Source organism: Macaca mulatta, chromosome Y, assembly GCF_049350105.2.
Source record: "Macaca mulatta isolate MMU2019108-1 chromosome Y, T2T-MMU8v2.0, whole genome shotgun sequence".
Taxonomy (NCBI): domain Eukaryota; kingdom Metazoa; phylum Chordata; class Mammalia; order Primates; family Cercopithecidae; genus Macaca; species Macaca mulatta.
This window is the reverse complement of record NC_133427.1, coordinates 3876865-3903603: the sequence shown is the minus strand read 5'-3', so window position 1 is coordinate 3903603 and position 26739 is coordinate 3876865. Positions and strand designations below refer to the sequence as shown.

At 42.1% G+C, this 26739-nt stretch overlaps 1 protein-coding gene across 1 annotated transcript in view; it reads right to left on the bottom strand.

Annotated features, from left to right (window-relative positions):
• Positions 1-26739, bottom strand: part of LOC106995402 (matrix-remodeling-associated protein 5) — a 59703-nt gene that overhangs the window by 17471 nt on the left and 15493 nt on the right. Inside the window, exons 2-4 of the mRNA XM_015128616.3 lie at positions 22286-22415; positions 21654-22044; positions 12333-17306 (exon numbers count right to left, since the gene is read on the bottom strand). Coding sequence (XP_014984102.3) covers positions 12333-17306; positions 21654-22044; positions 22286-22415 — 5495 coding nt within the window. The remainder of the gene's footprint in view (positions 1-12332; positions 17307-21653; positions 22045-22285; positions 22416-26739) is intronic.

Genomic DNA, 26739 nt, shown 5'->3' with positions numbered 1-26739 from the left:
GGTCAGGATGGGGTCATTCTCCACTTGAGTTGAGCATGAATTCATGCTTCTCAGTGACATCTGACCTCTCATCACTCTAACCAGTGGGAGGAATTATGGGACATAGGTCCTTATGTCTCTCCACTTTCTATACTCTCCACATTTCACACTCTGTCTGACCTCCTAAGACTCTGCAATCATCAGGCTCTGTATTAATTGTGTGTTTCTGATGCTCTGGCATCTGGGGTTTTGCTGACCCCAGGGAAACTACCAAACTGCTGACCCTCCCAAAGCTAGATAATTAATAGAGATAGCAAACCACTCACCTGTTGTCCGGAGCTGCACGCCCCGGCCATAGCGAATAATAATTGAGGATTAAACGCCTGAGCTATATTCATTTCCACCCCACACCTTCTCCCTATCTTTGCCTTTTTTCCCCTGTACTAATACCTCATTAAAGATGGCGCTCTTCCTGCTTCTTCTTCACTCACTTTTCCCACGCCCGGGAAAATTGTTACTTAATAGCGCAAGCGCAACATGACGTCCGACCGGAGAAACCGAAACTAACCTGGCCACGCCCTCGGCAATGAGATCATTTCTGCCTTAGCCCAACCCCTTCCCTTCGAAGTGTATATAAGGCAGTGCATTACCGCCATTAAACGAGACTTGATCAGAGCACTGTCTTGTCTCCATTTCTCGTGTCTCTTGTTCCCCAAATTCCCACCCCCTCCTCCAGGGCCTGCTCTTACTATCCCGCGGGTCGGGATACGTGGCGCCCGAACAGGGACCTGGAAATGAGGGACTCTGTGAGGAAGAGGACGCCAAAGGACGGTCGACCGCTAACGAAGACAAAAGGAGTCAAACTCTTCCGATCACCGCGGGAACCTGCCGCGTCAGGATCGAAGGTAAGTGACGCGTCCGAAATGGGACAAGAATTAAGCCAACATCAAATATATGTAGGACAATTAAAAGAGGCTTTAAAGATACGAGGAGTAAAGGTTAAAGGTAATGATTTGTTTAAAGTTTTTGATTTTGTAAAAGACACTTGCCCTTGGTTTCCACAGGAAGGAACTATTGATATTAAAAGATGGCGTAGAGTAGGGGATTGTTTGCAGGACTATTATAATACTTTTGGGCCAGAAAAAATTCCTGTAACCGCCTTCTCTTATTGGAACCTCATTAGAGATTTAATAGATAAGAAGGAGGCCAATCCGCAAGTCATGGCTGCGGTCGCTCAGACAGAGCATATTTTAAAGGTTAGCTCCCGCTCTAACCTCACAAAGCCTCCGCAAGATACGGAGGAAGATCTCATTTCCCTCGAAAGTGATCATGAGGAAATCAAGTCTCCTTCTGTAACAGATAAAGAAATACTACACGAAAACAAACCAAAAAAAAACCCAGTTTTACAGATGCTTCAAAAGGAGGAGGAAATTAATAAGCCTAATCAATTGGATATCAATTGGGATGATTTAGAGGAAGAGGCGGCTAAATATCACAACCCTGATTTGCCTCCCTTTACTTCATACCCACCCCCATATAATAAGACACATAATGAGGCTTCTGCGCCCATTATTATGGCAGCAATAGATCCTAAAGAAGAATTAAAGCAAAAAATTGCTCAACTAGAAGAACAGATTAAACTTGAAGAGTTACATCAATCATTGATAATTAGGCTCCAAAAGCTAAAAACAGGAAATGAAAAAATACCTAACTCAGACGCTATGGAGGGTTCCTTGCGCCCACTTCAGCGGCCTGGACAACATGTTCCAAGAGGGGGGTTAGTTGCCAGCCGACATAGAGAAGACTCCTCCCCCAAAGACGTTTTTCCGGTCACGGAAACCACAGATGAACAGGGACAGGCTTGGAGGCATCATACTGGATTTGATTTTACTATTATAAAAGAGTTAAAGACTGCTGCCTCTCAGTATGGGGCTACTGATCCATATACTCTTGCTATAGTGGAATCTGCAGCTGAGAATTGGCTCACTCCTATAGACTAGAATACCTTAGTCAGGGCAGTTCTTTCTGGGGGAGACCACTTAATTTGGAAGTCAGAGTTCTTTGAAAATTGTAGAGATACAGCTAAAAGAAATCAACAGGCAGGAAACGGTTGGGATTTTGATATGTTAACAGGTTCAGGTAATTATGCAGACACTCAGGCCCAAATGCAATATGACCCTGGACTGTTCTCACAAATCCAGGCTGCTGCTACACAGGCCTGGAGAAAACTTCCCGTTAAAGGAGATCCAGGGGCCTCGCTCACAGCGGTTAAACAAGGACCCGATGAGCCATTTTCAGACTTTGTGCATAGACTTATGACCACGGCAGGTAGAATCTTTGGAAATGCAGAAACGGGTGTAGATTATGTTAAACAGTTAGCTTATGAAAATGCTAACCCCGCCTGCCAAGTGGCAATCAGACCTTATCGAAAGAAAACAGATTTAACAGGATACATTCGCCTTTGTTCAGATATTGGGCCCTCATATCAACAAGGCCTAGCAATGGCCACCACTTTTAGCGGCCAAACAGTAAGAGATTTCCTCATTAACAAAGGTAAAGATAAAGGGGGATGTTTTAGATGCGGTAAAAGGGGACACTTTGCAAAAGATTGCTGTGAAAACCAAAATAGGAGTCCAGAAGCAAAAATCCCAGGCCTTTGCCCAAGGTGTAAAAGAGGAAGGCACTGGGCAAACGAATGTAAATCTAAAACTGACAGTCAAGGAAATCCTTTACCCCCCAGGCAGGGAAACGGGATGAGGGGCCAGCCTCAGGCCCCGAAACAAGCATATGGGGCAGTCAGCTTTGTTCCAGCCAGCAACAGCAATCCATTTCAAAACTTAGTAGAGCAACCCCAGGAAGTACAGGATTGGACCTCAGTTCCACCTCCCACACAATACTAACACCTGAAATGGGACCGCAAACCTTAAATACCGGAATATATGGACCCTTACCACCTAACACTTTTGGGCTACTTTTAGGAAGAAGTAGTGTCACCATGAGAGGCTTACAAGTCCTCCCTGGAGTTATCGATAATGATTATGAAGGAGAAATTAAAATTATGGCCAGAGCTATTGATAGTATTATTACTGTCCCTCAAGGAGTTAGAATAGCTCAGTTACTCCTGCTACCTTTGGTTAAAACAGATAATAATATCCAATACTCTAATAGAAATATAAAAGGTTTCGGATCATCAGATATATATTGGGTGCAACCAACTACAAATCAAAAACCTCTCTAACCTTATGGTTAGACGGGAAGGCATTCACTGGACTAATAGACACAGGGGCTGATGTAACTATCATTAAACAGGAAGATTGGCCCTCTCATTGGCCTACCACAGAAACTTTAACTCACTTGAGAGGAATTGGACAAAGCAGTAATCCTAAACAAAGTTCTAAATACCTAACATGGACAGATAAAGAAAACAATTCAGGCCTCATTAAGCCATTTGTCATCCCTTACCTACCTGTTAACCTTTGGGGGCGAGATCTACTCTCTCCAATGAAAATTATAATGTGTAGTCCAAATGATATAGTTACTGCACAAATGTTAGCTCAAGGATACACCCCTGGTAAAGGTCTTGGAAAAGGAGAGAACGGTATCCCACAGCCTATACTGGTTTCAGGACAACTTGATAAAAAGGGGTTTGGAAATTTTTAGCTCAGGCCACTGACATACCTGCACCCCAAAGGTGCGCTGACCCCATTACTTGGAAGTCAGATGAGCCCGTTTGGTTTGATCAGTGGCCTTTACTCAATGATAAACTAAGTGCTGCCCAACAGTTAGTGCAGGAACAACTAGCAGCAGGACATATTGAGGAAAGTAATTCCCCTTGGAATACACCTATTTTTGTTATTAAAAAGAAGTCTGGAAAATGGAGACTCTTACAAGATTTAAGAGCAGTAAATATCACTATGATCCTTATGGGTGCCTTACAACCAGGATTGCCTTCACCGGTTGCGATTCCTCAAAAATATTTTAAAATCATTATTGACCTTAAAGATTGCTTTTTTACAATTCCCCTTCACCCTGCTGGCCAGAAAAGATTTGCCTTTAGTCTTCCATCTACAAATTTTAAACAACCAATGAAGCGCTATCAATGGAAAGTCTTACCTCAGGGTATGGCCAATAGTCCTACCTTGTGTCAAAAATATGTAGCTGCCGCTATAGAGCCAGTCAGAAAAACATGGGAACAAATGTATATTATACATTATATGGATGATATTTTAATAGCAGGAGAAATTGGCGAACAAGTCTTACAGTGCTTCGCCCAACTCAAACAAGAGTTAACAGCAGCCGGACTACAGATAGCCCCAGAAAAGGTACAATTACAAGATCCATACACTTATCTTGGTTTCCAGATTAATGGACCCAAAATCATTAATCAAAAGGCCGTTATACGTCGTGATCATTTAAAAACTTTAAATGAGTTCCAAAAATTACTGGGAGACATAAATTGGCTTCAACCGTACTTAAAGCTCACCACAGGAGAGTTAAAACCTCTTTTCGATATATTAAAAGGAGACTCTAATCCAAAATCCCCCAGGTCCATTACTAAAGAAGCATTAATAACACTCCAACAGGTAGAACATGCCATTGCAACACAATTTGTTACCGGTATTGATTATTCTCAGCCATTAATATTCCTTATTTTTAACACAACAATAACCCCTACTGGCCTATTTTGGCAGAACAATCCCATTATGTGGGTACACCTGCCCTCCTCCCCTAAAAAGGTTTTGTTGCCTTATTATGATGCAATAGCTGATCTAATTATCTTGGGAAGAGAAAACAGTAGAAAATACTTTGGAATAGAACCCTCTACTATTATACAACCCTACACTCAATCACGCATCCATTGGCTGTTACAAAATACGGAAGCCTGGCCAATTGCTTGCACTTCTTATACTGGCGCGATTGACAACCATTACCCACCTAACAAACTTATTCAATTTTGTAAACTTCATGCGTTTGTATTTCCCCATATTACCAGTAAAGAACCTCTCAATGACGCATTACTAATTTTCACTGATGGATCTTCCACAGGACTTGCCGCTTACACTTACAATAATGTAGTCGTTAAATTCCAGACCACTTATACATCAGCTCAGCTGGTCGAATTGCAAGCTATAATTGCAGCACTATCAGCTTTTCCTTGTCAGCCACTTAACATTTATACAGACAGCACCTACCTGGCTCATTCAATACCCCTCTTAGAGACCGTGTCTCAAATTAAACATATTTCAGACACAGCTAACCTATTTTTACAATGTCAACAATTTATCCGAAAAAGGACTACTCCCTTTTTTCTTGGGCATATTAGGGCACATTCAGGATTACCGGGACCTCTAACACAAGGTAACACAACAGCTGACATGGCAACAAAAACCATAGCTACAGTCACTACAGACAATTTGCAACAAGCGCAAAAAGCACATGCCTTACATCATTTAAACACCCAAACCTTAAGACTTATGTTTAAACTTACCAGAGAACAAGCTCGACAAATAGTTAAACAATGCGCCAACTGCATAACATATTTACCTGTTCCCCATCTAGGAGTTAACCCCCGAGGACTCATCCCCAACGAAATTTGGCAAATGGACGTTACTCACCACTTAGAATTTGGTCAAGTAAAATATATCCATGTGTGCATAGACACCTATAGTGGATTCATCAGTGCAACTCTCCGAACAGGAGAGGCCACCAAACACGTCATAGTTCATTTATTACACTGCTTTTCTATTTTAGGAATACCCAAACAAATCAAAACAGATAATGGCCCCGGTTATATAGCCAAAACCTTCTTACAATTTTGTAATACCCTACAAATTAAACATACCACAGGCATTCCCTATAATCCCCAAGGACAAGGTATAGTAGAAAGAGCTCATCTGTCATTAAAAACTATTATCACAAAATTAAAAGGGGGGAGCTGGTACCCCGTGAAGGGTACCCCCAGAAACATACTCAATCATGCCCTGTTTATCCTTAATTTTTTAAATTTGGACAGTCATGGAAAATCGGCTGCCGACCGTTTCTGGCATCCTGAATCTCAAAAACAGTTTGCAATGGTAAAATGGAAAGATCCACTTGATAGTTCATGGCATGGCCCCGATCCAGTTTTAATTTGGGGAAGAGGCTCAGTATGCATCTTCTCACAAAAAAATGATGCAGCCAGATGGCTGCCTGAAAGATTGGTAAGACAAATAAATCATAACCATTGTCAGTCCAGGGAAGATAAATCTCCCTGAGAAGTTCTTTCCTTCTTGTTTTTCAGAAAATGAAGCCTAACATGAAATTCCTTCGGAGAATAATCGCTCTATACAACATAGTGACAGTCTATGCAGGTTTTGGTGACCCTCGTAAGGCAAGAGAATTATTACGAAAACAATACGGCCAGCCTTGTGACTGCAGAGGGGGACAAATATCTGCACCTCCGTCAGATAGAATCACCCAGGTGACCTGCACGGGCAAGACAGCTTACCTAATGCCAAACCAGTTATGGAAATGTAAGTCTACCCCAAGAGATACCTCACCTAGCGGGCCGCTCCTAGAATGCCCTTGTAGCTCTTTCCAATCTTCTGTACATAGTTCCTGTTATACATCCTATCAACAATGCAAATCAGGCAATAGAACATATTATACGGCCACGTTACTAAAAACACAAACTGGAGGCATCAATGATGTACAAGTATTAGGATCCACTAATAAACTTGTACAATCTCCTTGTAACGGCCAAAAAGGAAAGCCTGTTTGTTGGAGCACTACTGCCCCCATTCACATTTCTGATGGAGGAGGCCCATTAGATATTACAAGAATTAAAACCGTCCAGAAAGAATTAGAAGAAATTCATAAAGCTTCATATCCTGAACTTCAATATCACCCTTTAGCCCTGCCTGAGCTTAGAGATAATTTTAGGCTCGATGCCCAAACCTTTGATATCCTCAATGCTACTTACAATTTACTTCAAATGTCCAATACAAGCCTGGCCCACGATTGTTGGCTTTGTCTTAAAATGGGCCCCCCTATTCCTCTAGCCATACCCAACCTTTCATTGTCCTATGTCAATTACTCAAATAAATCCTTAGTAAATAATTCCTGTCCTATTACCCCCCCCCTTAGTTCAACCGATGACGTTTTCTAATTCCTCTTGCCTCTTTTCACCATCATATAATAACACTAAAGAAATTGATTTAGGCTATGTTGTGTTTGGCAACTGTACTTCCATAATCAATGCCACCACCCCTTTGTGTGCTATAAATGGCTCGGTTTTCGTTTGTGGAAACAACATGGCATATACGTATCTACCTACAAATTGGACAGGGCTTTGTGTTCTGGCCACTCTTCTCCCCGACATTGATATCATCCCTGGAGATGAACCTATCCCCATCCCCGCTATTGAACATTTTATTTATAGACCGAAACGAGCCATACAATTTATTCCCTTGTTGGCTGGACTAGGAATCACCACTGCTTTTACTACAGGAGCCACAGGCCTAGGAGTCTCACTAACCCAATATACTAAATTATCCAATCAATTAATCTCAGATGTACAGACTTTATCCAGTACTATACAAGATTTACAAGACCAAGTAGACTCGTTAGCTGAAGTAGTTCTCCAAAATAGAAGAGGTCTAGATTTGTTAACGGCAGAACAGGGAGGGATATGTTTGGCTTTACAGGAAAAGTGCTGTTTTTACGCCAACAAATCCGGAATCATCAGAGATAAGATAAAAACTTTGCAAGAAGAACTAGAAAAGCGCAGAAAAGGCCTGGCCGCCAATCCACTATGGACTGGCCTCGATGGACTTCTCCCCTATCTCCTGCCATTTCTTGGTCCTTTACTCACTCTTTTACTCTTCCTCACTCTCGGGCCTATAATCCTTAATAAGCTTATGGCATTTGTCAGACAACAAATTGAGGCCTTCCAGGCCAAACCTATACAGGTCCATTATCATCGCCTTGAGATGACTGAAAACAGTGAGTCTTATTTACCTTAATAAGACCACCTCCCCTGTGTGCTGAACTGGACAGTCAATGACGGGTAAGAGGACACTATCTCCATCGGAGCCTAAGACAGGAGGGCCACCCTTGCTGCTGCCTTATCCCATGACGGGCCTAGAAGGTGGGGGTGAGTTGACCCAACCTAAGACAGGCGCAGTTCCCAAGGGGTTTTCTTATAAAAATATAAAAAGGGGGACCTGTCCGGAGCTGCACGCCCCGGCCATAGCGAATAATAATTGAGGATTAAACGCCTGAGCTATATTCATTTCCACCCCACACCTTCTCCCTATCTTTGCCTTTTTTCCCCTGTACTAATACCTCATTAAAGATGGCGCTCTTCCTGCTTCTTCTTCACTCACTTTTCCCACGCCCGGGAAAATTGTTACTTAATAGCGCAAGCACAACATGACGTCCGACCGGAGAAACCGAAACTAACCTGGCCACGCCCTCGGCAATGAGATCATTTCTGCCTTAGCCCAACCCCTTCCCTTCCAAGTGTATATAAGGCAGTGCATTACCGCCATTAAACGAGACTTGATCAGAGCACTGTCTTGTCTCCATTTCTCGTGTCTCTTGTTCCCCAAATTCCCACCCCCTCCTCCAGGGCCTGCTCTGACTATCCCGCGGGTCGGGATAACCTGTGAGTGCACCTTCCATATGCAAACCAATCAATCCAGAGACCACACCCTAACCACCTCCTTTATTGGGCTGTCTGATTCCAGGTAACTATCTTCTAGCCTTAACTATCCCAGGGTCAGGTACCACACAAACTAGTGACAGCCCCATGTGCTGCCGAGCCTGCTGACATTTTTCAAAATATTCAATTCTAAGCCTCGCCTGTTTCTTCCCATAGAAACTGCAAAAAAAAAAAAAAAAAAAAAGGTGCTTGCCCACACTTTCTCCCTATTACTCTGCTTCCTAACCAAACCTGGTGCTTTCCTCTGTGGCCTTGCATGATGTGATGTGCTCTGTCCTGGTACCTGAGTAACAAACTATCTTTTTAATGGCAGTCATCTCCTGATCTGTTGGCCTAATCATACAGGCATACAATGAAACTGTAAATGAGACCTCAAACTCTCATAACATGAATCTCCTGTGACTGAGAGAGATGCCCAAATTTATAAAACAGAACCAGGCAACCATGGCAGGGTGACAGAACAGCAGTCAAATGCTGTTTGTCCTTAGAGCAGTATCTCTTGCCAAACAACTTGCCAGAGACTTCCAGTTTGGGGCTTGGCAATCACCCAATCAGGGCTCAAATATTTGGACCAATCAGAACCAAACAAACTTGAATTCCTAATTTGTGTAAATGGACTTGATTGGGAACCAGTATAGGAACTGTCTCTACTTCCTTTGTTCTTCAGATAGCACATTTTTTTACTCACACTGAAGGTTATGTCCACCCAATCTAGAGATAGTTTTCTTTAAAAAGAAAATAAAGCTCCACCTTTATCCTCCACAGATCTCATGGACTTTTGTTAATGATGAAATGTAATAATAAAACCTACATTTCTAAACAGGGAAGCCCAAGACAGCCCTGAATTTTAGAACTTCCATTCTTCTCCCATATTACTGGATCTTCCTGGGTCTGGACTTTTCCTGTGCACCATTCATTTCATTCTAACCAGTGCCTCAGACTCTTTTGCTAATAACTTTCTCTAATATGGGAGTTCACCCTTAGGTTAAAGCTTTCAAATCCTGCAAGCTTGCCATCATTTCCATCCTCAAGGGGAACTCATACTCTCTGACAAAGCATCTGGTGTTCACCCACCTGCAAAATTACTTGCTGTCACTATGAAAATAACTTCATAGTGGATAGATTATTCCAACACAGAACAGACATTGAAAAAAGGCCACTGCTCTCGTGTGTTTACAGAAGCAGCCAAGACCACAGCTGTCCCCTCCAAAGCCAGGATCAGCAGCAGCCCAGTGAGTCTGCACAGCCCACCAGGTCTTGGAGAGCAAGTATTTCTTGGTGCTGATATAATCTCCCTACTTTTCCGGCAATGCAGCCAAGATGCCACCAACTTTGTAGCTGAGCCCTCCCAAATGACAGGTGACCATGGGCATGGTCATGGACACCTACCTGCTGACTCTCACTCATGGTGTCCCACCTCCCCACTGAAGCATTTTATGATGCAGAGGTACAAGAGTGCCTGTCTTTCATTTGGTTTGCAGTGCAAGGGAAGGACCACTGAAACCTCCTGCCAATTATTGTTACACTTCCTGGGGCAATTATAAGGTGCCTTCCATTTCTCTCTGATGCCTCAATAAAAGAGCTTAGTTTATCTGAAAACAAAGGCATGATAAAGTCATGCCATGTAGTTCCACAACATGCAACTACAACACTTTTGGATGTGAACAAATCTCATTTGGCCATGTATTGAGAGAAATAGCTCTTATCTAAAAACAAGAGCTAGCTAACAAATGAGCAGCCAGCATTGAGAGCTGATTCCAGGAAGTGTAGCAGAAAAATGTGCGTGAATTTCTGGTGCAGGGGCAAAATTCAAAGATGCTCTGAAATGGCATAGGGTGTGAAGGACCCTAAGGATTTATACAAATGGTATTCCCAGAAGGAGAATGGGTTCCTTCAAGGACATAACCCTTTTGGAATAAATAACCCATGGTGTCCCCCATTTCCCACTTCCAGCAAAATTAATTAAGAAATTATGAAAACCTATGACTTCAAGTGCTAAGGTTATCAAAGAAGTAAACAATTGCCCTAGGCTCAGAATCTCTGTGAACCTCTGGAATACTTCCAACATTTGGGAGATAAAGCAGTACAAAGAAAGTACAGCTAAGTGCTAGCAGCATAAATCATTTTGTATTATCCAAATGAAGGCGAAACACACACACACACACACACACACACACACACACACACACACACACACACACACACACACACACGCAATCCTCTGATCAGAATCCAGAGCTGAAGATACATTTGTGTTGAGAGAGAAGGAAAGAGAAAGGAGAAAAAGTATGGTCTTTTGTCCAGGCTGTGATTCTGTAGTTTTATTTTCTTCTGTAACCTAGAAATTGTTCTGCCATTTGGAGAAAGCAGATGGTCAATTTAGGAAGCTGGATGCTGTTTGAATGTCTGTCTCAGGATTCCAACTATAAACCATTTTTTGTGGGCTGAAATGTGTCCCCCCAAATTTATACATTTAAGTGCTAACCCCCAGGAACTCAGAATGTGACTGCATTTGGAGATAGGGTCTTTAACAAGGTGATTAAGGTTACACAAGGTCAGTAGGATGGGCTCTAATCTAACAGGACTGGTATCTTTATAAGAGATTAGGACCCAGACAAACAAGTTTGACCATGTATGACGTAGGAAGAAGACGGCATCTACGTGCCAAGGAGAGAGGCTTCGGAAGGAACCAATCTTGCCAATACCTTGATGTTGGACTTCCAACATCTGAAATTGTGAGAAAATAACTATCTGTTACTTAAGCTGCCCAGTTTGTGGTACTTTGTCATGGCAGCCCAAGCAGACTAACACAACCATAGGTCTAGGTCCAAATCAAAGAAGCACCTGAATAGCACTTGTAAGACTATAACCTGATCTCTGACTAAGCTGGGTTTACCTTTGCAAACTGATAAAAGGGCAAGGGGGATTTACAGACCACATCTCACATCCACTCTGCCCTCACATGGTGGTTGAAGGCATTTGTACTGGAGTCAACTGAAAAAATTGAGAGGCTTTCTTATGGAATATTTCAAACCTGAGTTATTCTCTATCCAAAGGACCTATTAGATGTTTCCATGGCTCCATTAAAATCTCACTTTCATTCTAGTTCCTCACTTCCTGTCCCTGAAGAAAAACATGCTTAGATCTAAGTTTTCAGATGACTCCTGACATCCTAACAATTCATTATTTTCTGAGTTTCTGGTTGTGCTTAAAGTAAGACTCCGGTAACTTTCTCCTACACTCTGGTTAAAGTGTAGATTGGGTACACATGGACATAAAGATAGGAAAAATGGATACTTGGGACTACTAGAGAGGAGAAGGAGGGGTGGCAAGAGCTGAAAAATCCACCTATCGGGTGCTGTGCTAGCTACCTGGGTAATGGGATCATTTGTGCCCCAAACCTCAGCATCACGCAATCTACCCATGCGACAAACTTGCACATGCTCCCCCTGCATCTAAAACAAAAGCTGAAATTATAAAAATAACAATAAACGCTTATTCAAGTAAAAACAATTCCCCAAATGTGTTATAAAAATTTCTCCTAATGTGCTTATGTTGTTCAACACATGCTGTTTTAATGTATTATATTGCTAGCCAATAAAATAAAAATTGACAAAAAAAAAAAAAAGTAGATGCTTAAACATCTTACCTGTGGAAACCTTTGTCCAAGTAATGAAAGGCTTTGGTTTTCCTGTTGTCTCACAGGGGAACACAGCATCTGTCTCGGCAGTGATGGACACAGTCTGTGGGGACTTGGTGAGGATCTGGGGCTTTTCCCCAAGAGACCAGAATTTGGATGCAGGCGGTCCTCCTGCAAAGAACTTTGAGCTGCTCTGGTGGAAGCTTCCTGAGGACTGGACAGAAGATGTTACAAAGGACACAGAACTCTGGGTGGAGGAGACCAGAGGGGTATTCTGTAAGTTAGTTGAGGGTGACCCCGTGGTCCGCGGAGTGTGCAACAACGGAGGTGCTGGAGGGCCAAAGTCCAGATGGAAGGTGCTATGGGAATGTATCCTGTTGTAGGAATCTGGATTAACTTTTCTCTCTCTCATTACTGGGGCAGGAGAAGTGGGTATCTGGGGTCTCAGGGTGACTCCCAGCTGTGGAAAAGAAAGAGTCCTGTTGGTAAAGAAAGGGAATCTTCCATTGGAATAATGAGGAATTCTTGGACTGGGAGGCTTTCCAACTGGGTTTCTTGCCTCAGGGATGTTGTTATTTCCAAACACTTTGGAGTAGCCATTGAATTGGTCAGTTCTTCGGTCAGCAAACTTACTAGGAATGCTGGGTTTGGACATGTGCAATGGGAGAGGAGTTGTTGTACTTGATAATCTTGGAGTTGTAAACTGCTTGTTCTCTGGTAAAGACCTAGAAGGATATGTAGTTATTTCTGGTTTGTTGGTCCAGTGATGAGGTGGCTGGAAAGTTACAAAGTATCTGGAAGCACTTTGTGTGGACATTTCAGGCAGCCTCACTGCTCCTGTTGGTAGGAACAGTTTGGGTTTGGCAGGGACTCTGGTTAGTTGGTGAGAAGCATGAACTCTTCCATCCTGGTGGTGGCCATCTGGGCCATGTGGTAGACTCCTATTATCAAATACTTGCTTCTCCAATTCCAGCTTTATAGACAAGTTAAATGCATCCTGGTCAGAAGAGGGTGTTGATAATTCATTTGGCCCTGACATATGCTGTGTCCCTTCATTGTTCACTGGGGCTGCTTTGGTTTCTGGATTCCTCACATAATTCAAGAAAACATTTTCCTTGGAATCTCTAGATGTTTGAGATGTTCTTGGACTGAGAAGTGCTGGCTTAGTGGTGGTGGTTTCTCCCAAAGACATGAGAATCGTGCGTGGGGACGAGGATGCTAGCTCCTTCATCTGGGCGGCAGTAGGGGTGTGATTCTGTGGTCTAGTTTCAGAGAGTAGAATAGCTACAGTGGTTTCATGATGATCTTGATCAAGAGTGGTGGTTTCTGCCTGACTTGAAGACACCTGCACTTTTATGCTTGAGAGAGTTGTGGAAGAACCAACTTCTTCCTGTTGAAATGGTGTGGAGACTGTCACAGAGAATGAAAACTCAGAAGTAAAATCCACATCCTCGAGCTCTTTAAGAAGGGGAGGGTCTGTAAGTTTTTCCCCAGAAGTAGTAACAGGTATGTCTGTCTGTAGCCTCCCAGGCTGGGCTGTCCTTGAGGGATTCCAGGTTGGAGTTCCTGGAAAGCCTACAGGAGAGGATTCTTCCTTAAATTCTCCCATAGTGGAGACCAAGGAGTGAGAAGTTGGTAGGACATTAGTAATTGACTCACCAGTGACTAAAGTGTCACTTTTATGTTTGTTGACATTTGTGGCATCCTCATCCTTAATTTCTTTTCCATCTGTTGTGTGTTTATATGTGACTGGAAGTGTCTCTTGGACTTTATGGTAAGATGAATGTATTTTTCTGGTGGTTGTCATGTAATCTAAGGAATCATAAGGGCCCTCAGTTTTCAGAGAAACAGTTGTAGGCAAAAGTATAGTTTCTGAACTGGGAGTAACAATGTTTCTATGTTTATTTTCTGGAGAAGGGCTGGGCTTGCATCCGGATGCTCTTGAGCTCACTGTAGGAGGGGTATATTGATATTTTTTTGGCCTCTTCCCGTGTTTTCTCCATGGCATTCCCTTGGATATGGGTTCTGCATTCTTCTCCATTTTCAACTGTTTGGAGGTATTAACTGTGTTATCCACCCAACCTGTAGGAACTGGAGAACTCTCCACTTGATTTGAAATCTTAATTTCAAGTGCTTGAGTTGTTTGAGTAGAAAAAGTCTCTGATGGGGCAGAAGTTGTGGGTGGGGTTTGCTTGTGTCGGTGGCGGAATTTGTGGGGGCGTAATCTCTTTCTCCCATTGGATCTCCTTTGAGAAGGGTGAGTGATCATGGTGGATGACGAAGCAACTTTTTGCCTTGGAGTTGTTGTTGCTGTTGTGGTGTCTTCTTCTAGCAGGGTGCCAACTGTGGTTTCTGCAGGCTTCTTAACTGGAGACACACTGCTCATTATACCCAGTGTGGAGTCAGGCAAAGTGATGGATTTGCTCTCTTGGCCTTCACTCTCAGAACTTCTGGAGTGTGTGGGGTCTCCCCCTAGCATATCTCCTCCCTGTAGTGTCTGAGACTTCTCTTTCATACCTGTTTTAATCAGTAAGGTGTCTTGAGTGCTTAAACTACTTTTCACAAGCTGGATGTTCTCTGTCAGTCCTTGTAAAAGTGATTTGCCTGGGACACCTCGTTCGCCTATAGTAGAATCCTCAAATGACTTTGATATACTAGAGTCATTAACCCAGGTGGTGGGGATTGGAGTAAGGTGTGCAAAGATGTATTCTTTCATGTTATCCTCATGTGTTTGTGAATTAGTCTCCAAATCTGGGTCAAAGTATTGCACAGGCTCAGACTCAGCCAAGGAGACAACATCCAATGGAGGCTCATACTCACTGGATGTGGGCTCTGGTGAGGATCCAACATCTGCTGCAGACCAACCCTCTGTTGCCGTCTCTTCATGGGTGGGCTCTTCATAGACTGTGTCTAAGGTGTGCAGAGTAGGAGATGGTTCATAAGACTCAGATATAAATGTAGGGGCTGCAGTCCACTTCAGGTCACCTTCAGTGGAAGTTATCTCCTCAGTCTTCTCAGAAAACTCATAAACAACTTCTTCCAGAGGTGTGCTTGTTACTTCAGGTTCAAAAAGAATAACTCCATTGTGGTTGTGTTCTAGTCCCATGCTGGCTGAGGAAATGGTACTCAAAATGTGCTTTTCTTCACCAAGTAGAGATACATCTACTGAGGATTCTTCAGCACTGGTCACTGTCTGCACAGGAGATGCTGACGGGGGAGAAACAGCAGGCAAAGGTGGTGTGATTTCTAGACTCAAGGATGGAAGACTTGTGGTTTTAATCACTGGGGGTACTTCTGTGCCCTTAGGGAGATTTTTCCCACGCACTTTGGCTAAAATGTCAGCCCAGCGCTCTGGATTAATCTGTTTGTTTGCCATGTTTATCCTTCGTCTGGATTCAAACACTCTGCGACCTTCTGCAACATTGGTCTCTGGTTCTTTTTCCGAATGCTTCCAGAGTTTCAGCTTTCTTCTCCCTTTCTTGGCTTTCTTATCTCCATTGATGGCATCATCCTTTGTTTTGAGGAACACCTCTTGGTCCTTTGGATGCAGAAGTCTCCTTGAAGTATTCTCTTCATCTCCCATGCCTGAGCCCCCTTCATCCTCCACTACGTCTTCTTTCACTCTGGAAAGAGCCTTTGCACCTGGGCGTCGGCCTCTTTTGGATGGCGAGCCAGACCCTTTCTTGGTCACTGTGATTCCCACGGTAAAATGGTCTGCCCCTTGCTGGTTGACAGCCACACATTTGTAGTAACCACTATCGCTGACTTGGACCTTTGGGATGGAAAGAGTTCCATTTGGCAGCATGTATACATGTGATGTGTTAGTCAAATCATTAATTATCCTTCTGTTTGGAAGAATCCAGCTAAGGTGGGCTTCGGGTATTGCTAAAGCATTGCAAGGCAACATCACCGGCTCTCCTGGGTTCTTGCCAATTGTCACTGTGTCTTTCTCAGCTGGCTGAGTGGAGAGAGACTGCACAAGTACCCTATATACAATGCGGTCCATTTCATTCCTTACTTGAGCAATGCACTGGTACAAGCCCGAGTCAGATGGCTCCATGGACTTGATCCTTAGCCAGCCACTGCTGAGAATGGAGAACTTGCTGTCTGGGTCATCCATGGGCGCTTTCAGGATGGAGCCATCTGGAAGCACCCAGAAGATAGACGGACTCTCAGAAGCTTTCACATTGCAGCTCAACTGGCATGGACCCCCTTCCAGGACAGTCTGATCTCTTTGCACAGCTCCACTAGGCTCAATCATTACCCAGCTTCTGCCCCGAGCCTGCCTTGTATCTTTGGGGGATATTGTTTGAGAATACTGGGTGTAGTAGGAAAGTAGCACCTTCTTGGCCGTACTCTGACGTCGGTTCAGCTGGATATCTATGGATGGCTGCATGACCCATTCTGGTTCTGCAAGAATCTGGGCTCTCACGCCTGTGTAGTAAAGAGCTTCCTCATCAGCATTCTGCCTGTACTGGTAGCTGACTCTGGGGTCTTTGCTGAGCATGAGCTCTCTGTGTAGCTTCACGGGAACTTCACTGTAGTATGCTATCAATTTCCATAGCTTTTCATAGTTTTCCCGGGTCATTGGACACTCAAAGTCCAAGGCAACTGTTGCATTTATGTCAATATCTGGAGGATCCGTTTGGTTCAAGTGAATTTTGTACACATCCATTGGTTTCTTGATGTCACAGACCAAGTTCACCATGTTCCCGTGCTCGTCAGACATGTTCAAAGAGACGTTCCACTGGGGGAGTTGGAATTTCTCCAGGATGAGCTGGCTGTCACCATCCTCTTCTTGTTCTTGCTCCTCCTCAATACTGCTGCTCCTGTTCTGTCTCAGAGGAGACTCTATGGAAGGCTTCAGACAAGTCATGTCCTTCAGCTTGTGAATCTCATGTTTGTACAACTTCTTTGGACTGAAGCACATTGCACACAACTGACCGCCTTCATAAGCTTTGTCCTTTTTACACTTCAGAATTCCTAAAACAAATAAGCAAATAGACACTCAATAGGGTAAGGAGCCAAAAAATGACACGCCTTGCACATGGCCAGAGGATAAAGCCTATGTTTGCATCTTTATCACTCAGCTGTAATCCCATGAACAAGGAATCCTATACATGAGTTGCCTTTGAGGCTTTATGTCAAACCACAGTTTTAGCACACTGTGTGGTAACTAATGGGTGCTTTATAACTGCTTAACCAGTAATAATAATTTTTACTTTAAAATACCTTAAAATGCTTACTAACAGGTATTTTAAAAACATTCTAAGTTAAAGAAAACAGTTTCCCTCACATATGTTATACAATGTACTTTCTGTGAAAGTTTAGAAGAATCTGTATAAATAACTGCAAACTGGGGAAACATTTCTAGGTAAAAGGGTGAATCTTTGCATGTATCACATCATGTCTACTTTTTATTATTTTTTCATCTTGATATATATAAACCTACATATATGCAAAAAATCTTGATATATATCATCTCAATATATACAAATATATATCTAACTTAATATATATTTATGTAATATATAGATATATATCTATCATGATATATAAACATATTGATATATCAATAAATATATATAAATATGTAGATATATAGACATGTAATCAATGTGTGTATATATCTAAATATATATAAATGATATATAAATATATATGAATACAAGTATATAAACCCATGAAAGCATTTTCAGGTAAAAGGAAGAATCTTTGGCATGTATCACATCATATTTACTTTTAAAAATTGTGATATAACAATATATAAATTTATAGATATACATTTTTATTTATATATAAATATATAATCAACATATTTATATTATAAATCATTTATAAATTTAAAATATATAATTTATATATTTTATATAAATATATAATCATATGTATGTATCTATGTAACTATATCTATATTTATAACTATAAATTTATAATATATAATTTATATATAGTCAATATGTATGTATCTAGGTAACTATATCTATATTTATAACTCTATATTTATAAATTTGTAACATATAATTTACATATAATCAATATGTATGTATGTAGGTAACTATATCTGTATTTATAACTATTATTTAAACATTTATAATGTATTATATATAATCAATATGTATGTATCTAGGTAACTATGTATTTATAACTATATTTATAAATTTATAATATATAATTTATATTTAATCAATATGTATGTATATAGGTAACTATATCTGCATTTATAACTCTATATGTATAAATTTATAATATATAATGTATATATAATCAATATGTATGTATCTAGGTAACTATATCTATATTTATAACTCTCTCTATAGTAAATACTTCGCAGAGGGTTTGCTTTTGAGTTCACATTGTCCTCTTAGTCTCCTGGATATGAAATCCTCTGGAATTTTCTTCATCCTTTCTGGCCACAACTCAGTCTCAGTCACTGCTTGCTCTTCCTCCTCTGCCTGAATCTTTGCTGACTGGGTCCTCCTTGACTTGGTCCTAAGCCCCTTTCTTTCCTGGTCTGCTTCAGCATCAATGGTCTCTCCCACATGTGTGGTTCCAATTACCATCCACCTGCCAGTGATGACTATCTTATGAGCTTCTCTAGTCCAAACACATTCTCTGAGTTCCACACCCTATTGCCTCTTTATATGTCTTTTTAGATAGCATGAAGGCTCCTTGAACTGACATCTACGAAACAAACTTATATTCTCTCCCTGACCTAAATATAGAGTCTCATGCCTGTTCTATCTCAGTAAGTGATGGCATACTCTCTCAGCTTGGGAAACTGGAAGACTAGGAGTTTTTCTTGAAAGTCCTCAACCACTTCTGACCATTCCCATTGGGAAAAAGCCAGTCACACTGTTTCATCTATGACTTGGACAATTGTAAACCTCCTAACTGACATTGCTGTCTTTCCTTTTGCCCTCCTGACCAGTTTTCTGTGTGACATTCAAAGTAAACACTTCAACATGCAAATAGGATTGTTTTGCACATCTCCCCCCAACACACATACACACACTCACACTCATACCCACACACATACATGCTGTGAGACAAACCAGCAAACATCAGCAGCATTTCACAAAATCCCTTGGCCAGCTCAGTTTCAGGGTTCAGGGAATGAGCACAGCCTGTAAATGAATGCCCTGAAGATGACGAGCAGGATGGAGCACAGGCCCGCATGTCACTTGCCTGAATCACTGCACTTTTAGAAAAGATGAGTTCAATGCTCCTAGCCCCTGCCTCTTTCTGCACATAAGATAATGTCTGGCAGGATTAATGACTATGCCTCTGTAACCTGTAAGCAGATGTCCCCTGGCACCCAAACTTTGATGAGAATCAGCTCTAATGTAACCTCTGAGCACATCTGATGTGAATTCTGACCACATTTGATGTGACTTCTGAGCACCTGCAGAAGCTCCACCACCTGTGTAAAAGCTGTGGGCTGAAACACTGCTATGGAACAGTCTAATAGAAACTTTCTGAAAGATTCTGGGATTGCAATCTTCAGAAAGGATCACTACATAAAACTAACTTTAATAGTTTAAAGTCTTGGTTTTCCTTTCACATGCATGCAAATCTATGCATATGCAGATGTACACACATGTGCAGAGACACATACATGCATAGGCATGCACAGACAAAGACATGCATGTTTATCTTCAGACGGTAGCAAAGATGGTTCTTTGCCCAGCAAAGCTTTATAGGTCCACATCCATAATGTAGTGTTGCTGCTACAAAATAGCCATCCAAATGCATTTTCTGGCCCCTTGCATCCACTGTGGTGTGAGGACAGGTTCCCACCAATGAAACATGAGTGGAGGAGGTGTGTGTCTTTTCTGGTTAAGACCATTCACACGTGCGTGTACCTCTGTCTTTCCCACATCCATTGCTTGATGACCTCTTGGAATGAAGTTCTAAAAGCTGAGAAAAATCAAGCCCTTTGAACATCTAGCAGTAAAGATCTGCAAGTAGGCAACTGAGCAAATCCAATGATATTGAGATAGAAATAAGTTTAGAAGCTGCAAGAAACAGAAAGGAAGGCCATGTGGCTAGAAATAGGTGAATAAGAAGAAAAATGAGGCCACAATGCTAGACAATGGTGGGGACACATTGAGCGACCATTGTGTGGAGACTTCTTGGAGGGAAAGTGCAAATGTGCATCTTATCCTAAAAGCAATGGAAATCAGTTACACAGAGGTGTGGCCTAGCTGGATGCGCATTCTGCAAAACTGTTCTCACTGCTTTGTAGAGAGTGGATGGGAAACAGGGCTGGCAAGGTCGTGGGGATGCTTGTTTAGAATGCTCCGCTTTCCCACCAGAGAGAGAAGGAAAGGAGCTTGATCTAGGCCAGTGGCTGTGAGAATGGAGTTGAGGAAATAGATTCAGGATATGGTGAACACAATGCAATCTGGGGATGCGGATAGGTTGCAAGGTAGGACTTAGAAAAGCAGGAGAAAGGAAGGAGGAAAGAAGCAGGGGGAAGGGAAGGAGAGAGGGGGAAAGAATGGAGGAAGAAAAGGAGAGATGGAAGGAAGAAAGGAAGGAAGGAGAGAAGGAAGGAAGGAGTCAGGGAAGGAAAGAAGGAAGGAAGGAAAGAAGGAGGGAGGGAGGGAAGGAGGAAGGGAGAACAGGCAAGAAGGAAGGAGAGAAGGAAGGAAGGGAGGGGAGAGGGAAGGAATAAAAGAAGGAGAGAAAAGGAAGGAGGGAAGGAAGAAAGGAAGGAAGGAAAGAGGGAGGGAGGGAAGGAAGAAAGGAAACAAGGAAGGAAGGAGGAGGGATGGACAGAAGGAGGGAAGGAAGGAAGGAAGGAAGGAACCACGACCTACTTTGTTGCAACTCCTATGCATAAGTCCTGGCTGTTTTCATAGCTCTCTGGATCAATACTGCGCATTGCTTCCTTGTCCATAAAACAATGACCTTGTAGCCCCTGCTCCCACCAGCCTGCTCTTTGCCAGGCATTCTTTGTGACTTCCTCATGGAGCATGCATTCAGAGTCCCTTCTCAGTCCCAGTTTCCCACATTAAGCTGCAGTCCAAGGCTGGCATGATCCTCCAGATACCCATTCCATGACAACCCACATCAACCGTATGTAACTGATTATGTTAGCACAACATTTAACTAAGGGATAACTGCATTGGCTCTGGGGAATGGAGGTGTCTTAACATTTAAGTGGCTAATGTTTAAAGTGTGAGTTCCTGTCTTACTGATTAGATGCTCAGATTTCGCCCAAGGCAAGATGAATAAGTCAACATAAGAACCTTCCTTCAAGAATGGACCATCTCCAAAAAGATAAGAGTGTGCAACTAGAAATGGTTTCTTCTCTCTTCTTACCTCTGGATTTTGCATCCCATTCCAAAAACCATCTCATCTCACAATCACAGGTCCACGGATTTCCCTGCAAGTAAAGATTCTCCAGAAGCGGCATGTTCTGAAGCATGCTGGCAGGAAGAGTTCTAATCATGTTCTCCGCTAAGTAGAGGTGCCTTATGGTGGAGAGTCTGAAATCATCCAGAAATGTGAACGTGGAGAAGGTGCTGGGGTGCAGCTGGTGGAGCAGATTTCCTTCCAAATGGAGTAGCCTCAGGGACGTTAAGCCATTGAAAGCCTGTGGGTGGATAAACTCGATCTTGTTGTGGTCAATGTGCAGCCTCATTAAGTTAGAGAGACCCTGGAGGGTCTGTCCTGTGATCACTCTCAGCTTGTTGTAGCTGAGCTTGAAAACCTACAAGGACAGGGGAAAACAAACAAAACAAAAGGATCCTGTTTATAGTTTAAAAAGCCGCAACCCCAAACAGAAACCAAAGGGCTGGGGAGTAATGACATGAAGCTTGTCTTTCATGTAAAAAAAAAAAAAAAAAAAAAAGCTGCTTTATCGATCATTAAAGAGAATGACATAGTTCCCATTCTTTATTACTGGTCTTAGAGGATGCACTTAGTGACACTTATAAATGCCGCGGGTTTACCTGAAGAGAGCTGAGGTCTCTTAAAGCTCCATCGGGGATGCTTGGGATCTCATTGCCGTGAATCGTAAGTAACTCCAACTTGGTCAGCCCTGCAAATGAGGTTTCTGGCAGGGCCTGTATGCTATTAAACCTAAGGAATAATAATAATGATAATAAAGATAAGAAATAGCAAATACTTAACTCCCCCCTTCCCTTACCTGCTCAAGAGCAAACTCGTAAAATGGTGAGTTTGTTTGTTTGTTTATTTATTTATTTATGACAATCTTACTCCATCACCCAGGCTGGAGGGCAGTGGTGAAATCTCCCAGGCTCCAGCAGTCTTCCCACCTCAGCCTCCCAAGTAGCTGGAACTACAGGCACAGGCCACCATCCCTGCCTAATTTTTTATTTTTATTCTTGTAAAGAAAGGGTCCTGCTATGTGCCCAGGCTGATCTGGAACTCCTGGCCTCATGTGATCCTCTTGCCTAGGCCTCCCAAAGTGCTGGGATTACAAGCATGAACCACTGTACCTGGCCATGAAATAGTGATTCTGAGGTTATAGGGGTGCCATTCCCAAAGAAATTTATCCATTTGTGTCCTTGTCTCTCTCTGGAGTCAGGAAGAAAGTGACCCATATTTATTTGTCTTCATTCTGCTAAGGAACATTCATGGAGAACTTGACTTAGAATATGCTAATGTGGTCAGGAGGCTATTTGATGTCCATCAGTAGGATTTAGAATTCAACATGAGGCTATTCCACATGTCTCTTTCTTGGAAACTCTGTGCTAAAGTGACAGTAATAAAGAGTGACACATGGCTAGCAGGGATGGGAAAATCCACAGAATTGGAATTTGCTTTGCATATGGTAAGAAAGGAGAGAGCTCCCTGCTAAGGGCCAAATATAAACGCTGACTACAGCGCCGACACTCTTATTTCCCATGGATATGTCTGATGGATAATCTAAGTTATTTGTGGACATGCTAGGTTTCTTTTTTGTTTTGTTTTTTCCTGTAACCGGTCCTCAAGGTGAGTTCTTTTAGTTTTTTTTTGTTGTTGTTGCTGCATATATAATTGTCAAGGTGCTTTCTTGACCTATTTAGAAATTTCTTGTTGCCGTATTGGCAATAGCAAACACTAATGCTTAAACTTGATTCCTGGATAAGAAGTTTGAAAAATGAAGAGAGAGGCCTGCATGCTGTTACCATAAATCACTGTTTCTGCTGAGATATAACACATCTAGCCTGATATAATTGATTGCTTCTCCTTATCAACTAAATAAAAGGAAATCAATTAGCAGAGAACACAAGTGGACAGCTCATAGCTAAATGCAGCAGATGCTAGCATGGTTCAGTTTTCTCACACTCATATGTGCCCAAATCTGGACTACAATTCCAAAGTCAACAGAAATACTGGGTTAGTTGTGACTCCCCTAAGACCCAGCCTTAGGAAGCATCTTTCAGCTACGAATTCTTGAGTGCAGGAAATTTATAAGCTCTACCCTGAAAAACCATTCATCTTGATTGTTTCAAACTCTTCAAAGAGCTTCTTTCATAATTGCACTTTTCTCTTTAAGATGATTTTATAAAAAGAAAACATCATTTGGAATTAAATGCATCCCACTTTATTGAAATAATGTTGTATAGATTCAATATGGTGTAGTAGAAAATACACTAAAAGATGATCCTATTTCCTCTTCATCATTTTTCACTCAAGTAGTTAATGAAAAATCATAAATAGAGGTTCTTTCTTCTTGATTACATGACATTTTCCATGCTTTACACATTATTCCAGTGTCTTGTCAGCTAAGTTCTGCTTTTTTAACACTGGTAAGAGGTAACATATTAAAAGAATTGGGCTCATAGCTATTTGTGTATCCTATGGCAAGCTGTGGATTCCATAGAAGGTGGGAGACTTAGCTGGAATTGAGCCTTGTCCTCTTTATATTGCTTTTCACCCATTATCACCTAAACCCCATGAAGCAGGCAATTTTCCACAGCAAAAACTGAGATTCAAGAAAGTTTCCAGGCTGAGCATGGCAGCTCATGCCTATAATCCCAGTACTTTGGGAGGCTAAGGCGGGATGATCACTTGAGCCCAGAAGTTCGAGACCAGCCTGGGCAACATAGTGAAACCTCATCTCTACAAAAAATACTAAAATAGTTTGGTGTAGTCATGCATGCCTGTGGTCCCAGCTCCTCAGGAGGCTGAGCATGGAAGACAATCTGAACTCAGGAGGTCAAAGCTGCAGACAGCCATGATTGTGCTACTGCATTCTAGTTTGAGCAACAGAGCAAAACCAAAAAGGAAAGAGAAGGGGATGGAAGGGAAGGAAAGGGAAAGGGAAAGGGAAAGAAGAAGAGGAAGGGGAAGCGGAAGGGGGAGAGAAAGAAAGAAAAAAAGAAAGAAAGAAAGGAAGAAAGAAAGAAAGAAGGAAGGAAGGAAGGAAAGGAAGGAAGGAAGGAAGGAAGGAAGGAAGGAAGGAAATAGAGGGATGGAGGCAGGGAGGAAGGAAGGAAGAAAGGAAGGAAGGGGAAAGAAAGAAAGAAAGAAAAAGAAAGAAAGAAAGAGAGAGAGAAAGAAAGAAAGAAAGAAAGAAAGAAAGAAAGAAAGAAAGAAAGAAAGAAAGAAAGAAAGAAAAGAAAGAAAAGAAAAAGGTAGGAAGGAAGGAAGAGCAAGAGAGAGGAGAGAGGGATGGAGGGGGAGGGAGGCAGGAAGGGAAGGAGGGGAGAGAGGGAGGAAGGAAGGAAGGAAGGAAGGAAGGAAGGAAGGAAGGAAGGAAGGAAGGAAGGAAGGGACTTTCCAAACTTTCAAGTAATAAGGAAGAAGAGGGTTAAACCACACAATGTTCCTTTCCAAAGCTTTTTCCTATTACCTAGTAGTATTTTGGTCTTATTAAAACAAGATTAGAACTTAAATATTCCACAAACAAACAAGTAACAACAACAATAATGTCCCCATTACAGAGAAGAGGAGACTCCCAGAAGACATTGAATGCATTCAGGAATATAGTCAGTGAGAGTAAAATCCAGGCATCTTGAGACCAAAGCTACAACCTGCATTCAGACACTGTGAACTGAGGTGGGAAAAACTGTCAATATCTACATGATGTTGTATTTTATTTAGTGAGTTCAAATGTACAGAATCATGGTGCAAAACTCCCCAAAATATAATGCTGCAAAGATAAATGAAATTCAAAGGCATGAAGTTTTATTTCATGTTAAGGACCATGAACTTCCTCCATGGGTAAAATTCCAAGTAAGAGAAGAAAGAGGTGCATTTTTTTCCAATCATGAGCTCAGCAGTTTCCTGCAGAGTATAATAAAGGGAAAGGAAGGTGTTGACTCCTGCAAGTTGGGTGGGGAATAGGGGTCCCAGTGTGTACAGGTGAGATAGAAGCATAGAAAGATATCTCTCTCTCTCTCTCTCTCTCTCTCTCTCTCTCTCTCTCTCTCTCTCTCGACAGGGTCTGGCTCTGGTGTCCAGGCCAGAGTGTGGTGGCACAGTCTTGGCTCACTGCAACCTCTGTGTCCTGGGCTCAAGCCATCCTCCCACTTCAGCCTTCTGAGTAGCTGGGACTACAAGCACACACCACCACACCTGGCTAATTTTTGTATTTTTAGTAGAGATGGGGTTTCACCATGTTGCCCAAGCAGGTCTTGAACTTCTGAGCTCAAGTGATCTACCCGCCTTGGCCTCCCAAAGTGCTGGGATTACAGGTGTCAGCCACTGCAACCAGCCAGGCCTCATGTTTTGAAGTCAGGCACACTTCACTTGCCTGCTGGTTATCCCAGAGAAGTTACCAAGCTTTTTGGAAGCTCAAATTCTTCATTAGTAATGTTGCTGAGGATTCTTTTTTCAGAGAGCCATGTGTGGGTTAAAGGACATAATGTCTGTAGCCCCTCAGACATTGCTTTGTGTCAAGGACTGCCACAGAGTTTCTGGAGGGAATAGGTACAACAAAGCTGACACCAGGGAGATCAAGGGAAAGTCATAGCCAAGCAAGACACAAAAAGAAACATGATAAGAATCCGCGAGTTAAAAATGGCAACTAAAACGCAGTTAGGCAGGGGAATAATGAGCAATATGTTATATGAATAAAGACATTCAATGAAAACATATTCAGATGTTCAAATATTTATACATAATATGAATAATGTAAAAATCATACAGGAATCATACTATTCGTAAACAAGTCCATTCAATGATTCTTCTCTGAGACACTGAAACAACCAATTTCAGACCTGATTTCAGCTGACTCCAAAGTAGAAATCTGATACATTTCTAATTCATTCTTTGCCATGTTATGTTTTGAGGAACTCTGCAGCCTGATTCCATATGTTTCAACTCATTAAATAAAATAAAGTGTCAAGTGGATATTGATAGCCTTTCCCACCTCAGTTAATGGTCTCTGAATGCAAGGTGAAGTTTTGGTCTCAAGATACCTGTATTTTATCATAGTGACTGTGTATTCTTG